This window comes from Rhododendron vialii, chromosome 13a, assembly GCF_030253575.1.
Source record: "Rhododendron vialii isolate Sample 1 chromosome 13a, ASM3025357v1".
NCBI classification, from domain to species: Eukaryota; Viridiplantae; Streptophyta; class Magnoliopsida; order Ericales; family Ericaceae; genus Rhododendron; species Rhododendron vialii.
This window is the reverse complement of record NC_080569.1, coordinates 21,207,815-21,224,679: the sequence shown is the minus strand read 5'-3', so window position 1 is coordinate 21,224,679 and position 16,865 is coordinate 21,207,815. Positions and strand designations below refer to the sequence as shown.

Sequence of the window (16,865 nt, the reverse complement as noted above, 5' to 3'; positions counted from 1 at the left end):
CATCGTCCCCTCCTGCCTCCAAACGCCTTGGTCTCTCTGGTTCCTCTATCGCCGAACCTCCTCCATCATATTTGCCAGTGACTCGTCTCGAGTGATGTGATTCAGATGTGCGGTTGTGGGTGTGGAACTTTTGTGCATGATTGGGTTACCAGAGTTGGAGATCTATGTTGGTGGATGATGATGACGAGGTTTTTTTTTTTTCATTTTCTTGTTGGTTTGTGTATTCTTCTCCCTTTTGTGGAGGTTTTCTCTCAGTTGGGTTGTTTTTTGTTGTTTCTTGTTTATGCAGGAAAAAAAGGTTTAGTTGTGTAACGCCCCGATTTTCGGAAATAAAATCGGAGGTATTAAATATTAATTTTTTTGAAAATTTATTAAATTAAATTCAAAATCTCAAACAGATAATTCACCCTAAAGATTCATCTATTACAAACCATTGCGGAATACTGAAAATAGTCTTCGTGATAATAATTTAGACAAAATAACAGAGCCGTCTTCTAGGATTGATACGGATCCCAAGCGTATACTTGCTCAGTCTCCATCTCCGGATTCATCTCTAGGTAATATCGCCCTCCTTCAGGGTCCTGAGTCTCTACCTGATTCTCTGCAAAATCTGACACGGATGCCAGACAATCCGTGCCTGAGTGAAAAAGTTCACCCCGTAATATAATCCAACCCAATCACCCCTCCTTTACAGTTAGCATGCAGCAGGATAAATATGGTACGAAAAGTAAAACAAAGATTTTTCACATAACTTGATTTATTACTATCCATTATCCTATCGTGCGATCTAAGATCTCATCCACGGGATCTTTCCTCCCTAGCCGCTAGCCATGCTCGGTCTCATGAGATCACTTCCCTTTGCTGTCGCAGTTATACCGAGCGTGTGCACCCCAATCACTACAACAAGGGGAAAGCTTATCATGCCTGAATCACAACTAGGGTTCGCTTATCTTATACACCACTTCACAATCATCACATTCATCACTGGGCTTACTTTGCCAGTTTCAATTCATCATTCATCACTGGGCTTACTTTGCCAATCATCATTCATCACATTCATCACTGGGCTTACTTTGCCAGTTTCAATTCATCACTGGACGCCCGCCAGGTTTTATCATCAGAAAATATCACTGGATCACCGCCAGGTTTTAGCATCAGAAACAACGCTGGACCACCGCCAGGTTTTATCATCAGAAAATATCACTGGACCACCACCAGGTTTTATCATCACAAACAACGCTGGACCACCGCCAGGTTTTATCATCAGAAAATATCACTGGACCACCGCCAGGTTTTATCATCACAAACATCACTGACCAACCGTCAGGTTTTACTGTCGCAAAATATCGCTGGACCACCTGCCAGGTTTTATCAAAACATCACTGGGCTTACTTTGCCAGGTTTTATCAAAACATCACTGGGCTTACTTTGCCAGGTTTTATATCATCACTAGACTCCCGCCAGTTTCAATTCATCGATCAACACTGGGCTTACTTTGCCAGTCTATCAATTTATCACTGGACACCCGCCAGTTTCAATCTCATCACAAATCTCAACATCACGCCTGCAGGCAATCTAGAAATAAAACTTTCCAATTCATCCATTATCTAGTATCGTCTATGTGAACTCTATTCGCATACCACCCCATGTCTCTAGGGTCCAATCTATCACTCAAATCGATGCAATATACAACAAATCAATAATAATTAAAACAATTACTAAACAACGTAATCACACAACTTGTTATGAACGGGCCGTTGCCCTTAATCTTGTATAGTCATAATGTCAACAATAAAGTAAGAGTTTTAAAAGGAATTTAAAAGGAAAATTTTCTAGGCTTTTATTAATTAATTCTAAGATAATAGATTAATTAAAAACTAATTAAATACATTAATTGGATAAAAATATTTAAACATTTATCGTGACCTAAATAAAAGTCTTACAGGTCCTATACAACTAGTCGAGTGTCAAAAGTTGGGTCCGGAAGGTCACGGGATTAATTTAAATAAAGACGTTTAAATAAAGTGGCCGAAAGTGAATTAAATAGATAATAAATAATTTGCAAATTTAAAATATGCTACTGTTAACAAGATTTCATCCTCAGAATATAGAGAATCTAAATAAAATTATTCGGGCATTTATAATAAGGTTATAAGGTCGTAAAGAATTTTTAATTGGAAACGCTATAAAAATAACGATAAATATTAAATTAAATAAATACAATATTAATTTAACAAGATATCATCTTTGAGGTGTGAGGAATCAAGAAAAAATAGTGTGGATGTTAAAAATATTATTTGAAAGGTCACCATTATTTTTCGTTTGTAAACTTTGATAGATAACGAACAAATAATTTAATAAATAGATAATTAAATAAAAAAAATATGACCTTAACAAGTTATGATCTTTGGAGTGTGAAAAGTCTAGGAAAAATAGTTCGGGGGTCGAAAACGATGTTCGGAAGGTCGAAAAGTCGCTTCGAACCAAAACAGTGAAAACCGCAGGGTTGGACCGGTCAGAGGTTGCGGCTGGATCCTCTGCCGCAACGTTGGCTCTGGTTCTTGCGGCCCGAACCTTGCGGCCGCAAGGTTGAAGGCAGAAAACGTATTTTTTTTTATTTTGGGCTCGGTTTTCGATGCATGGAGCCATAAGGGCTATTGGGTTACGCATAAAAACACTAAATATACTTAGAGGAGTGTTTGGAAGGGATTATACTACCTTGAATTGGATTGAATTGATTTAAAACCGAAACTTGAACTTTTGGGGAAGACGACTACGGTTTTGGCGATCGGGGGACTTTGGGCTCGAATTGAATGATGCTTGGGGATGCTTGGGATTGAAGGAAGAGATTGGAATGGTCAATTCGGATCTCGGTTGGTCGTGGCTACGAAACCCACTTTTCTCTCTCTTTCTTTCTCTCTCTAGAACTCCATGGATTGGAGTTCGGTTTTTCTCCGATTCCTCTCTCTTTATGGACTGGTGGGGCGTGAGAAATTTCGTGGTATGCCCTAGGGTCGGGATAATGAGGTATATATAAAGGAAAATTTTTAAAGAAGGGTGATAAAATTGTGTTTTAATGGGATTCAAACTCTTGGCCGAATATGGACGAAAAATAGGGTTAGGGAGGAAGTAGAGGTTGAGTAGGAGAGGAAGAGATGGAAGGAATTTCGTATGCATGCATGCATGTAATTTGAAAAAAATAATAATAGTAAGATAATTAAGATAAGATAATTATATTTGTATATATCCATAAGGAAAAATATATATATATATTATTAATACGAATAATACTTTTTTTTTATGATATTATAAATGCTATTAATAATATTAACTCTATTATTTAAAAAAAAAAAAAATAGGGTCGAAAATCCGGGTTGTTACAAGTTGGTTTGGGGTATAGTCTGTGAGATGAATCTTCGCCGTCGTGGTTACTTGGTCTTTTATCTAAGGACGAGTTTTCATCTTGATGTAATATTTGGTTGGAGTTATAATATCATCCGTTATCGGTTTGTAACGTAGTTGGATTAAATCCTGACATTTTCCAAGTCTAAATTCGAAGGTGAAAACTAACGACTTGTCAAGTAAATTTTCACAACGTACATTAGTTACCCGTTAGAAAGCAATTGACATGTCACCATCGTATGATCCCTTGTACGTGTGGTAAAGCATGGGTTAATCCTACAGTTTACCTACTCTTTCAAAAGGATAATTAAAATAATAAACATGGACCAACATTATTATTATCTTTTTCATTTCGCATTAGAATATGTAATTTATTACGCAACATGTTTCCCTAGAAAACAACATATCACTTGCAACATTTTTCATGACAATTTTTAATTTATGGGTACTTTGTAAAATAGTTTAATGGGAAGTGCTACAATACACATTCTTTATTTGGGTGTGTATCATATGCACCCTTATTAAAATACACCAAAATGTTATGAATTCAAAAATGTTACGAATCTATTGCTAAAAAGTTACGAATCATATTGTTGAAAAGTTACGAATTTTTAGTATAAAAGTTACGATACGAAATAAAATGTTATGAATGACCGGTCCTACAAGTAATTTTTTATGAGGTGGCACAATATGAACCACACAATAGGTGCATATGGTACACACCTTAAAGGGGTGTGTATTGAAGACTTTCCCTAGTTTAATTAGTTTTATCGACAAATGACAACTCGTATACTGTATATATATATAGTAATAGATCTAAAAGAATTCCGATTAAAAAAAGCACAATTTCTAAAAGAAGTGGCATACGTGATTGATATTTAGGGACGGAAAGAGTAGTAGATTTTAATTGTTGAGAATTTGAATTACTTAGAAATGAGCTTCCAATCATATTCAAGTTATGTTTTTACTTGTTGCAATTGTATTGATGGGTCATGACGGTTTCTATCTCGATGATTTGAGTAGTTTTTCGTTTAGATCTCCCAAATAGTTTATGAATGCTAAATAAAGATAGTCCCTTTTTCAAGAGACAAATGATTCGATTAGGTGGTTATCGATCTCGACGATCTGATTCCGATCGATCAAGGTAAATCTTAGTATTTCATAAGCAAATGGCTTTGATTAACTAGGATGAATTTTGTGATTGACCCTCCACCTCAAACTATACCTGGGAAGCTATGTTTCGTATGCATTAATAATGTTAAAAGAAACATTTACATTTTTTTAAACAAATTAAATTATTGTAGAACATTTATCGGACATATCCAACCAAATCAATCAATTGAAAGTATGCCAAGTTTTTAGATTTCGCTGACAGTTGATTTATTGGCTATTAGAGCATCTCCGACCCATTTCTATTTCTTCAAAAGAGAGAATGAATGTGACATAATGGGAAGATTTTGTAATTTACTCCCTATCTTCTTCACTTTTTGGGAGAATTTTGAAGGACTCATTGTATTTTTTAGAGATTTGATCTCTAAAATGAAAGTATGGTCTCTCCATATTTGGAGATCCAAAAGTAAATTTTGGAGACCAAAATCTCTATGATAATGGGTTTCCCCAAAATTCTCCAAAAAAGTACAAAAAATGAAAACAGATGGGATAAATTACAAAATATTCTCTTAATATATCACATCCATTCTTTAGTAGTTTGTAGAAATAGATATTGATTAGAGATGACCTGAGATATATAAACTCTTTTGATATCTGTCATTCGAGTTTTTTTTTAAAATAATTGTAAAAGCAAAAAATCAGTTGGATAGGACAACCTTTCATTTTTTACGGAAGCAACTGTTATGTTCTGCTAAGGGTTTTTTAAAAATAAGTATTTATTTGCCATTTCTGAAATTAAAAATAATGTATTTACGAAAATAATTTTTTCAATTTTTTGTATTGTTCAGAAGATCTCATCGATATCTATCAAACAAGATCCAGATTGTAAAAAAAATTATTACAATAAAATGAGGGACTATTAAATTGGAACCGATGAAGTATAAATTGGGACAAAGAGAGTATAAATTAAGGCATGATTTCTACGATAAGAGTAAATATGTACTGAAAGTCTGAAACTAACGCCGACTCTTACGATAGTTTCAGTACATATCGATCTACTCACGTTCTACGTACACACATTAAGACACAAATTTGTCCGAAACCAATAAACCATTTAGGATTTACTCACAGCCAATAGTTCCGAACCGATATGCGTCGATGTGCAGTTTTTTGATGGTAAATAGGCCAATGAAAAGCTTAATTACGAAATTTATACTATGTTTTTAGTCGCTTTTAAGTTTTGTAAGTAAAGTAGGTAGGACCCTGTGATTGCCGGATTCTGATTTGAACTGAGTGTGCTTTTCGCGTAAAACTGAAAGGCACAGCACCAGTATTGTAGTACCCACCACAGGTGAAAAAAAGGCCCCACGGTTGGGTGTGACCTCTCTCGTTCGTTCATTCATTCATTCAGAGCTCAGTCGGCACACGAGGTTAATCAGACCAACGGCACTCAGAGAAGATGGGAACATTTATCGCCTCCAGTTGGCATGCTGTGGCACCACGTGTTCCTTCCTTGCTTCCTTCCCTTTAAGAGCGATCGTTGTCTCTGGACCGGACTCCTGTCGTTGACAACCACAGCACAGCACGTACTGAATCATTCACCCAGCGGCAGTGAGTGAGGTTTGACGAGACGACGTACGTCTCGTCTCGTCTCAGATGGAACTGCATGCCGACACTCCGTTTTAACGGAACGGAGTCATCATTCCATGCCCCTGTACGTGGAGCCATGCTCTAGCCTCTAGGGATGACCAGGAGCATAAAATAATTTCTCGATAGGCCAAAGCTAGCTAGCATCACTTGCTCACTCTGCCGACAGTCACCGTCGTTAAAATCTGTGGCATAACATTTGTCCCTTGCATAATTCTTCCATAAAATTCCCTTTGCTCTACGCTCTCGTTTTCAAAATTCCCTTTCCTTGCTTCTATTATGGTGCTTTACAAATAGTCTGAATGACTTATAAAAAAACGATCAATTATGGCCTCATTCATTATATATTACTCCCTCCGTCCCTAAATGTTTGGCACTTTCATGTTTTTTATTGTCCCATATTATTTGTCTATTTTGAAAAGTCAAAAGCAAAATATGATAAATTTCCTATGTTACCCTTTTCTTTTGGGTACCAAATTTCAAATTCAAATTTTCAAGTACTATTCAAAGTACACTAGAAGGGTAAGATTGGACACTTGATTTTTGCACAATACAATAATATTTGTTCCTTAAAAGTTAGAACTCCCAAAAGTGCCAAACATTTAGGGACGGAGGGAGTATCATCAATTGAGATTAACTCAATTGGCTAGCTAGAGCACCTGCATCGATCTCTCTAGAAGGTCAGGGGTCCAAGCACATGGGTGGTATCCCTCTTGTATTTGTTGAGATTATTTCTCCCTTTAATAAAACTATTAGTTGGGTTGAACTTTTAGTGATTGATTGATTGTGGACTTGTTTCCAATTTGCTGTAATTCTAATACTTGTATTTTCATAGCGTTTGAGATTTCCCTACACATGAAGCAAGTTTGGATCGACAATTAAAATTTTATTTCGTGAGATCAAGATAACAAAATTTGGCTTCAAACTATGGATAGGATCAAGTTACACCAGTTGTACCTTAGTGCTTCGGCATTGTGTAGGACCATACACTTTTCAATATAAAGGTAATGATTTTCGCACTCCCTTTTTTAATAAATGTACTCATTTTTATGTATTTTAATGAAAAAAGTTAGTACATACAAGGGTTTCACTTAGCTAAGAGACAAGAAATGAAGATGTATTCATCAAATAAGGAAGTATAAAAATCATTTCCCCGTAATACAGTACCTCAAACAAATACTGCTATTAGGACATATTTTCGAATACCTAAAGGGGACACCAGTTATAAACGGTATAACAAACCACAAAATGACATATCATTTTTTTAAAACGGCATAACATTTTATTATTATTATTATTATTATTATTATTATTATATTAGGTCATAATACTTTTTCAAAAATAGCATAACAAACCACTAGAAGGCATAACACTTTTTTGAAAGGCATAACCGGTGTTCCCTTTTGGGTAGGGGACACCATAGCATTTGCATACAACCTTATATCATTCGCAAGTTATATGCCATATGGTTTCACAAAAAGAAAAGGGGTATGCTAAATCTTTTGGAAAGAGAATTTAAATTTTGACATTTTAAAGTTTTGTGAATTTATAAACATAGCTTTTAATTCTGGCATTTTCAAATTTTTGTGAATTTATAAATGTAACTTTTAATTTTGACATTTTCAAAGTTTTGTGAATTTATAAACTTAACTTTTAATTCTGACATCTTCAAAGTTTTGTGAATTTATAAACGTAATTTTTAATTCTGACATTTTCAAATTTTTGTGAATTTATAAACGTAACTTTTAATTCTGACATTTTCAAAGTTTTGTGAATTTATAAACGTAACTTCTGCTTCTTTGAAATTTACAAGTGGGAGAGAACGAGGGTCTTGGTGGAAGAATGATTGAGTTAGCCCCGTGCTCTCTCTAATGTCGACCAAAACGTCTTGTCTCGTTATCTTAATTTGAACCGTTCAATTGTAGAGTTCATTAAACATCAAATTTGATGTAAAATCATTAGAATCGGACATTAATATTCACATGATCAATATAAATTTGGGGAAATGATTTTTACACTCTCCTTTTTTATGATTATATTTCATTCCTTGTATTTTAGTGCAACTTTTATGTGTAATTTTTTCGTTAAAAGACAACAAATATACTGCAGTATAAAACAAGGGGAGTGAAAATCATTCCCTTACATTTGTCTCATAGTATTTTTTGGAATTTTATAGTATATTTTTGAAATTTTATTGACCATTCATTTTTGTGTAAATAATGTTGTCCAACTATTGGACTAATGATATTCAATCAATATTACTTTTTTTTCTTGAATAATCCACAAAATGAATTTTATAATCTAAACAATTTAGATCACAATAATGAGATATCGATTGAGCCTATTGAGAGGGATCCGGGGATCCAGCAGCTAGGCAGAACTGCTGGAACTGCAGGGCACCAAAACGACGTCGTTTTGGTGCCAAATGGGAATGTCACTAAAGCCATCTAAACTACGTCGTTTTGAGCCAAGGAAATAAACAAAACCCTTATTCCGCTCATTCGCGCTCAAACGACGAAACGATTCAAACGATTAGGGCTGAGGGCTTCACAAGTTGAGATGGACTTTGAAGGTACATCCATGGCTCATCTTCCTCCATCCCCTGTAGATCTCGTTGATCATCCACCATCGGAATCGCCGGAATCATCATCTCCTCTATCCCCTCTAGGTCTCGCCGATCATCCACCTTCGGAATTGCCGAAATCATCATCTCCCACCAGGTATTGCATCCATCTCTATTTGGCTGTAGAATATTGTTGTTCTTTGAAAAAGAAAAATGATTGTTTTATTGACCAAGAACATGTAACAGGAGTTCTAAACAGAGTAGAACAAAAACATTGTTTTATTGTTTTAAATAGAGCCGAGTGATAAGTGTGCTTCGGTTTCATAGATTTTTATTTCAATCTTTCTGTTCTTTTGTGCCATTAGACAATATAATCAAAGATTTCCTGTTTTGCATTTAAGTATTTCAAGCTGTCAGAACTTGGATGAATGATTATTACTAAGATATTGTGTTCTATTGAGGAAATGTGACAATGACTTCTTAAATGGTTTGAGAAAAAGTATTTAACTTGTTTCCACTCAACTTAGAACTCTTTGAATCATTACTGACTTTTTAATTCATTCAATTTGTTATTTATTTATCATGTTAGTGCTACTTTTGATAAATATATTTGGATGTTAGAATGGAGGATGATGGGCGTGAGGAGAATGTCAAAGAAAGTGAGGAATTGATCAAAAAGTACCTTCCATGTCTTAAGATGGAGTTTGAATCGGTGAAAGCGGCGTTTGAGTTTTACAATGAATATGCAAGGATTACCGGTTTCAGTGTTAAAATATGTTACAGTAATTTAAGCAAGAGAGATGGCGTTATGATTAGTCGAAAATTTGCATGTAATAAGGAAGGACAAAAGGCAAAAGATAAACGGAACTTAGTTGTAGAACGACCTCACAAAGACACCAGAATTAATTGTCTTGCATCCCTGTTTGTATCATTGGACCGAGGAACTTCGAAATGGGTTGTGAAAAGGTTTGAAGAAAACCACAACCATCTTTTACATCTTCTCGAACATTCCCATTTGCTGAAATCCCACAGAATGGTAAGCGAGGCTCAGGCTATAAATATTGATATAGCTGCTGATATTGGTTTATCGCTTAAGGCATCGCACGATCTCTTAAGTGCCCAAGCAGGGGGGAAGGAATGCTTAGGGTTCACGCGGGAGGACCAAAAAAATTATTTGCGTTCGAGAAGACAAAGGAGCTTAAAGTATGGTGAATCGGGGGCTTTGTTGGGATATTTTCGTAATCAATCTGCTCAAAATCCATATTTCTACTATGCGGTTCAATTGGATGTTGATGAGAAGATAACCAATATTTTTTGGGCTGACCATGAGATGATTCACTACAAGAAATCAAGCCTTTTGCGAGGAAGCATATTCCTCGCTAAATACAATATTTTGCTCGCAAAAGCATTTTTGCAAGGAAATTTAATTCGTCGTCTTTTCCTCGCAAATGGGTAGTCTCTGATTCTTTTTTGCAACAAAAATAATTTTCCTCGCCAAAAATCTATTTTTTGCAAGGAAATTTGGTTCGTTGCTATTGAGTGAACCATTTTGCGAGGAAATTCATTTGACACTGATGTAAAACAAATTAGTCGCTATAAATATTCCGTTCCTCGCCAAATATGCATGTTTGGCGACAAAACATTTCCTCGCAAAATGGTGTACTCAATAGTTACAACTCAAATTTCCTCACAAAATATACATATTTAGCGACAAAGCATTTCCCCGCAAAATGGTGTACTCAATAGCAACGATCCAAATTTCCTTGCAAAATATACATGTTTAGCGACAAAATATTTCCTCGCAAAATGGTTTACTCAACAGCAACGACCCAAATTTTCTCGCAAAATATACATGTTTAGCGACAAAATGTTTTCTCGCAAAATGGTGTACTCAATAGCAACGACCCAAATTTCCTCGCAAAATATACATGTTTAGCGACAAAGCGTTTCCTCGCGAAATGGTGCACTCAATGGCAACAATCCAAATTTCATCGCAAAATATACATGTATAGCGACAAAACATTTCCTCACAAAATGGTGCACTCAATGGCAACAAAACAAATTCCCTTGCAAACAATTGACTTTTTGGCTAGGAAATAAGTTTTGTCCCATAACAGGAAATACATTTTTGCAAGGAAACTCATCCTCGCAAATAACACTTTTTGCTTCCTGTCATACAATAATCTGCTATATAATTCAAATAGCACAATCCATCAAACTCAAAGTTAACAGCAGGAACATTAAAATAATTTCACAAATGTCATAGCCTGGTACTTCAATCCCCAAAATATAATATCATGTGTCGAGTATCTTTACAAAAACTGCAATGAAGTACTATATTATGTACTATTATATACCAAAAACTAATTGCATCCTTCCAATATCCTTCTTCCATCTAGAAGTCCCAAAAAACAAAAGGCAAGAAGCGGTTTTGTCCTCCAAACATCATTAGTTTCCCATCTAACACTTCATTGCGTCTTCATCCATCAAAAGATAACATCATTGGTTTCCATCTAGTACTCCATTGCATCTTCATCGACCAAAAGATATAATTGGTTTCCCATCTAGTACTCTATTGCATCAACCAAAAGATATAATTGGTTTCCCATCTAGTACTCCATTGCATCTTCATCCACCAAACGATCACCATCGTTTGTTGAGTAATCTACATAAATGTTACACAATGAAAAGGTTTACAAATTCTAGTCACCATGTACGAAAGAAAGCGAGGAAAAAAAAAAAGAAAAGGCCAAACCTATATATACACCACTCTAAACTCCAAAAATATCGAACAATAATTGATCCATTGTCGGGTTGCACTCCCTCGACTCCCAACAAAACAATGTAGAAATCAAAGAGTAGGGGTAAATTTAAGCGTTTTTTGAAACTCTTGTAATTATTGGTCGTAATTGCTTGTGGATTTTTTCTTGGACCATGGCTGTTTCGATTAGTTGGACTGAAACTTTGGACATCCCTGGCTGAACTAAATACTGGTGGGCGCGTATTAGATTATACATAGCTGGTTTAACTGCGTTACTAAGTTAAACGTTGCGGCAGCTAGCAAGTGATACCCAAGCGCGAAGTGTCTGAAAAGGCACACTAAAGATGTGCTTGACACATTTGTTGTTGTGTTCCAAGCAATGATATTAAAAGGATCATGATTCATATATGTTGGTTTCTATACCCAAACTACCTTCTTTGGAGAGCTCAGATTATACACCCTGCTCAGCTAAATCTAGTTGTGCAACAATTGTTCACTATGTACCACAACACAAGGCCTATTTATATTTCTTGCGCTGATTTTTTTTCCATGCTTTTTTCTTTAGTTGCTAAGTAGGTTTATGAACAAGAAGCTTAGCTCATGTATGTAATGTTTGAAGTCTTTTCTATGATAGGTCTAAAGTTGGTAGAGCGCAAGGAATATCATCATGGGTTTACTAGACTGAGCAATATTATTAGATGTTATAAGTCTCAGTCTAGTCTAGTATGCGATGTTATTAGATGTTCAACTATGGCACAAATAAAACTATGTCGTCACTAATTTTTTGCCCAACTACAAGTCTATAAAAGTAAAAATAAAAAAAGTGAGGAATAGATACTCACTAGCATCATTGGAAGACATGTTGTGACCATTTTGCTGTAACAAGAAATTTAATTGGGATTGCATATTAGCCACGGTTTCTGCTAGTTGCTCTGTATTTTTACGAGCCAATGCTGCTTCAACTAGAGCCTCCTCACACCTCTTCTGCGCTGCTGTTGTTTCTTCTCTAGCCTCTTCAGCATCTCTTATAAGTTGTGCTCGAGAAGTTTGGCCAGATTTTGTTAAGCTAGGCTTGGGACCATGTCCTAAACCACGTATGTATCCTGGTTTGGATCCAAAGACTGTACATGAGAGCTCCTCATCTGTCAAAGGAACAGATCCATTTGCCATCGCTTGATCCTGAACATCTTTTAACTTTTTCTGCAAATATCACAGTAAATTATGCCTTGACAATGAAAACAAATTTTTCTAGAAGATAAAACTAATACATTATGAGATGTTTTTCACTTACATATATGGTTTCTGAACCATCTGTCCAACATTTTCTCTTTTCGCTGTAATGAGTCTTCATCCAAGTCTCGGGAAGGTCAGGATTCAAGCCATTGTTTTTCTTTTTCTGGGGAATTAGGTTCGTGAAAAAAAAATCACATACTTTTTTTTGTACTCAACAAATATTGAAACCCGTAAGGAAATAATAGACATACCAAATGATTTTTGACCTTGTAGAAAGCCTTTGATCCAGCAACATGGTGATTCCTAGGCTTAGATCGACTATCCTTGTACTTGTCACATTTTTCCTGCATTTTCAATAGCCAATTAGGAGTACCACAATATCTATATGTTAGAATTTATAGTAAGAGTTGGGGTCGTGAAGATATTACCAAATGTTAACTAGAGTAAATTAGTACTACATACTTGATAGTCTTTGTCTTGCCATAAGTTAGACAGATATCCCCAATCTGCCCCGTCTATGTGTGTAGGGCAATCGACAGCTCCTTTCTCAAACTTCTTCTTGAGGCGGGATCGGCAATCACAGTATCGCTTACCCATACTTTGCAGTATAGCTTTGTCTACATAAGTTGCTTCAGGAAGATCAAATTTTTCCTATTTGTCCCAGAAATTCATCCAGTCAAATGCATATATAGAGACAGCAAATTCAATGTCAAGTAAAAGATTCACATTATCTTTCTTATGTGCGATGTTTTTCATCGAACTATCAAAGCTACGTCAGAATGCTACTAATACTTACACGAATGTGTGCAATACACATTTCCTTTGCATCTTGGGGCACCACCTTCCAGCTTTTTGCCTGTAAAGGAGCAAATTGCCGAATAATAATACCTAACTCTGTGGTGTACCTAGTCAAGTCATCCTCGTTGTCACTCGTTGGTTGTCCCAGCATTCTAGAAAATCCCAACTTAACCTTCTCTCCACGCCTTCGAATTTTAGCTAGCGCTAAACCTTTAGTTCTCCCACGTACTTGCTTAGTTACAGGTGCATCTTCTGAAAAATGGAAATATAGATTTGTATGAAACTACATTGTATAAATTGTAAGTGAAAAATGCATTCTTTAACAAGTACCGGGTGTCAAGGATTCATTTGGTTGCTCAGACTCAGATATGTGCAGAGCGGCAGATGAGTTTTGCTCTGGATCATTATTTGGCGTAGATTGCACAGTTGGAGTAATCATTGATCTTGTAGTCACACCATTATTTGGCGTAAATGGCATAGCAGGAGTAAGCACTGATCTTGTAGTCACACCATGAGGAGTGATTCCATGACCTGTCATTCCACGACCTCCTCGTCCTCCTCGTCCTCCACCTCTAGTAGACATCTTTGCATATCTATAAGACGACAAAAAATAAGAATAGACCAACCATCAAATACATCAAAGATGCGCAAAATCAGTAATACCTACTTCTTGTCTAAAACAATCCCGAGCAAAGAAAAGGCTGAACTTGAAAGCATCCAACTGAAAAAATTATGATAATTTATTCTCGTGAATGTGAGGCACATCCCAAGATTTATCTAGATGATTTCTTCATGAGGCACACACTTGGTATACAAACATCACGAAAGTTCCATTACAATGGCATATAAAAAGTAACATGGAGCTCTGATCCAAGCATTAAAAGTATGAAAAGAAATATTGCTTGAACATGATTTCTAACATGCTTTAAAACAAGAAACATATTACGAAGTCTATGAGAAACATTAAAGGAGGTAGGTCACGATACTTCACAAGACATAATAGATGCAGGAGACAAAAGGACATGTAAACGAGAGTCGCATGTGTACAATGTATGGGGTGAAAAACATGGGATCCTATTTCCTCCATGCCACTCTACATAACACACCCAAATTTCATCTTCAGGAGAGCAACTAGCAAAAAAGAGGCATAGATCTATATAAGTTGTAACCAACACTAATGATAATGCTATGTGAACTGCAATTGATCTCAGTGACTACTAGGGGCCCGTCGGTTAAGAGTCCAGTTCCAGTAGCAGGGAAAGCTTTGTGAGAGCAAGATTACAGTTGTAGTTTGACTAAATGTAATGGAAGACACTCGTTCAAGGGAATTTCAATAAGCTAAGCATTCCCTATACGTCTACGGAAAAAATGTCGGAAAGTAAAGCCCATCACGTTGCGCCATATAAATTTCTTGCAGTTAGCTTGAATGTTCCACTCATTTCCTTTGCCACAATGATATCAATGATTAAATGTTGAGCATTGAAGATATGAAAGGTAAACAAAACACTAAACGACATTCTGTTGGGGGGAACAAGGGCCCAAATGCACACACAAATATCACCAAAAAAACAGTCACAAACTGAGCAGAAACGCAGCAGAAACACAGCAGTAACAGATCAGATTTTCAGCACTCTATCAAGCTACAAACATGCAGTTTTCAGCCACAAAACAGAGCAGAAAATACAGCAGTGAATAAACTTATCTGGGCACCAAAAAATTCTGATTTTCCTTCACTTGATTCAAGCTTTACAAAGCCTTCTTCCTTCCCTTTCAAACACAGCCCACACGAGCACACAAAACCCACTTTTTCCTTTTCTCTTCTCTGTTTCTCACTCTGTCTCTCACATTTTTTTCTTTTTTTTCTTAAAGACAAAAGACACACACATCCACTTGATATTTCTGTACAAGATTCTAGACACACACTTCACTTATTACATACTAAGGACAAAAATATAAAGATATTACATGAAAGCCCCCAAAAAGTAAAACAAGGAAATACCCAAATTGGGTTTACATATTTTTCTAACACATTCACCTTATTCCAATTGTCACGCAAGTAAATTCTCCTTACAATTAAGTTTCTATTCAGATAGCCAGACCTTTTTTGGAAGCCATAATTGGAACTTCGAAGTCATTCCCTATATGCCTCAAAATCCTAGGGGCCAATAGCCCTTTTTCCCATCATAGTTGTCACACTTTCTTTCAGTTCAATTCACTATGGGCATTAGGAAGTGTCCCGCAACAAAAACTTATCAAACAATATACCTTCAAATAAATATTGGCAACAAAGTTTCTTCAAGACATTCAAAGTAAAGGCCCTAGGAAATGATTCCTCATGATCCTAGAGATTTTTCACTTTCCTAATCAGCTTTTGTCAAGGTTGTGAACAATCTCCTATTTGAAGGAAATAAAGATTTTTTACTTTTCTAAGCAACTCCTGCATGTGCTTAATTTCATGATCAGCAAAAAAATAAAAATAAATTCCATGCATGTTTGGTCTCTCCGAACGGATTTCTCCAATATAGTTTCAAGATTCTTGATTTCCACACAGTAGGTTCAGCTTTTCATTATTGTGAGTTGGGATTTTTGGTCTTCTAATGTAAAGCCTAACCTAATCCCAACCCCTACTTTATGTGATTTGGCTTGGGTTGCTCGTTGGTGCATATGAGATGGGGTTTTGTGACTATAGATTGGAGAAATACTAACATATAAGTGCATATATATACACAGATTCATGTACAAACATATATATATATATATATATATGTATGTATAAGATTATGGGACCTTTGCCCCAAATAATCACAATAAATCAACTGGGATTTAGGATCTTTGGAGGAAGATATGGGAAAAGAGAGATGGAAACTTACCACCGTACCTAAAATCTCAGACTCGAGCGATTAGAAAGTAACCCAGTTCTGCTGCTTGAGGCTCCGATTGAAAAATAAGTCAGTGTGCGTTATGAGTTCATCGTTCTCACCAACTTCATCAGAGAGGAGAGAGAGAGAGAGAGAGAGGCGAGTAGGAGTCGTATTCCCCTTTTTATGCCCAAGTGCCGCGCCTTTTGTGCTTTTTTTTTTCCCTCCCCCGCGCCTTTCTTTTTTCCCAATCCCGCCATTCCTAATTGGAAATTTTTGGACGAATGACACGAAAATTATTCCTCGCTGAATGAATTGTTTTTGTGAATTTGATTTCTGGTTCAACAGTGCTACATATATAACAATTCAAACACAATCTCTCACATAAATTTTTTTTACGATCGATCTCGTTAATTTCACTGCGTTTGTTGATGAAATCAGTCACATAAATTTTTGGCTCAATCGAGTTCAGTAAACCTCTTCATCAATCGGG

At 36.0% G+C, this 16,865-nt stretch overlaps 2 protein-coding genes across 4 annotated transcripts; one reads left to right on the top strand and one right to left on the bottom strand.

The window, feature by feature from the left end:
- Positions 1-8,631: 8,631 nt before the first annotated feature.
- Positions 8,632-10,178, top strand: LOC131313979 (protein FAR1-RELATED SEQUENCE 5-like). The gene is made up of 2 exons (XM_058342474.1): positions 8,632-8,879; positions 9,344-10,178. The coding sequence occupies exons 1-2, from the start codon at positions 8,719-8,721 to the stop codon at positions 10,176-10,178; spliced, it is 996 nt and encodes a 331-aa protein (XP_058198457.1). The 5' UTR covers positions 8,632-8,718.
- A 780-nt stretch (positions 10,179-10,958) lies between these two features.
- Positions 10,959-16,508, bottom strand: LOC131312888 (uncharacterized). 3 transcript variants are annotated; one of them, XM_058340902.1, is made up of 8 exons: positions 16,385-16,508; positions 13,845-14,107; positions 13,513-13,766; positions 13,179-13,367; positions 12,968-13,060; positions 12,775-12,879; positions 12,326-12,683; positions 10,959-11,387 (listed from the first exon to the last, which is right to left on the bottom strand). In XM_058340902.1, the coding sequence occupies exons 2-8, from the start codon at positions 14,095-14,097 to the stop codon at positions 11,332-11,334; spliced, it is 1,308 nt and encodes a 435-aa protein (XP_058196885.1). In that variant the 5' UTR covers positions 14,098-14,107; positions 16,385-16,508; the 3' UTR covers positions 10,959-11,331. The 3 variants fall into 3 exon arrangements, with proteins under 3 accessions (XP_058196885.1, XP_058196884.1, XP_058196886.1); XM_058340901.1 differs by lacking the exon at positions 16,385-16,508 and having other exon boundaries at positions 13,845-15,324; XM_058340903.1 differs by lacking the exons at positions 12,775-12,879; positions 16,385-16,508 and having other exon boundaries at positions 13,845-14,156.
- Between the last annotated feature and the right edge of the window lie 357 nt (positions 16,509-16,865).

Coding starts and splice junctions, on each gene's coding strand:
- LOC131313979 (XM_058342474.1), top strand. CDS start 8,719: ATGGACTTTGAAGGTACATCCATGGCTCATCTTCCTCCATCCCCTGTA. Junction 8,880..9,343: donor AAATCATCATCTCCCACCAG/GTATTGCATCCA, acceptor TTTGGATGTTAG/AATGGAGGATGATGGGCGTG.
- LOC131312888 (XM_058340902.1), bottom strand. CDS start 14,097: ATGTCTACTAGAGGTGGAGGACGAGGAGGACGAGGAGGTCGTGGAATG. Junction 13,767..13,844: donor AAATGAATCCTTGACACCCG/GTACTTGTTAAA, acceptor TCCATTTTTCAG/AAGATGCACCTGTAACTAAG. Junction 12,684..12,774: donor ATGGTTCAGAAACCATATAT/GTAAGTGAAAAA, acceptor TGATATTTGCAG/AAAAAGTTAAAAGATGTTCA.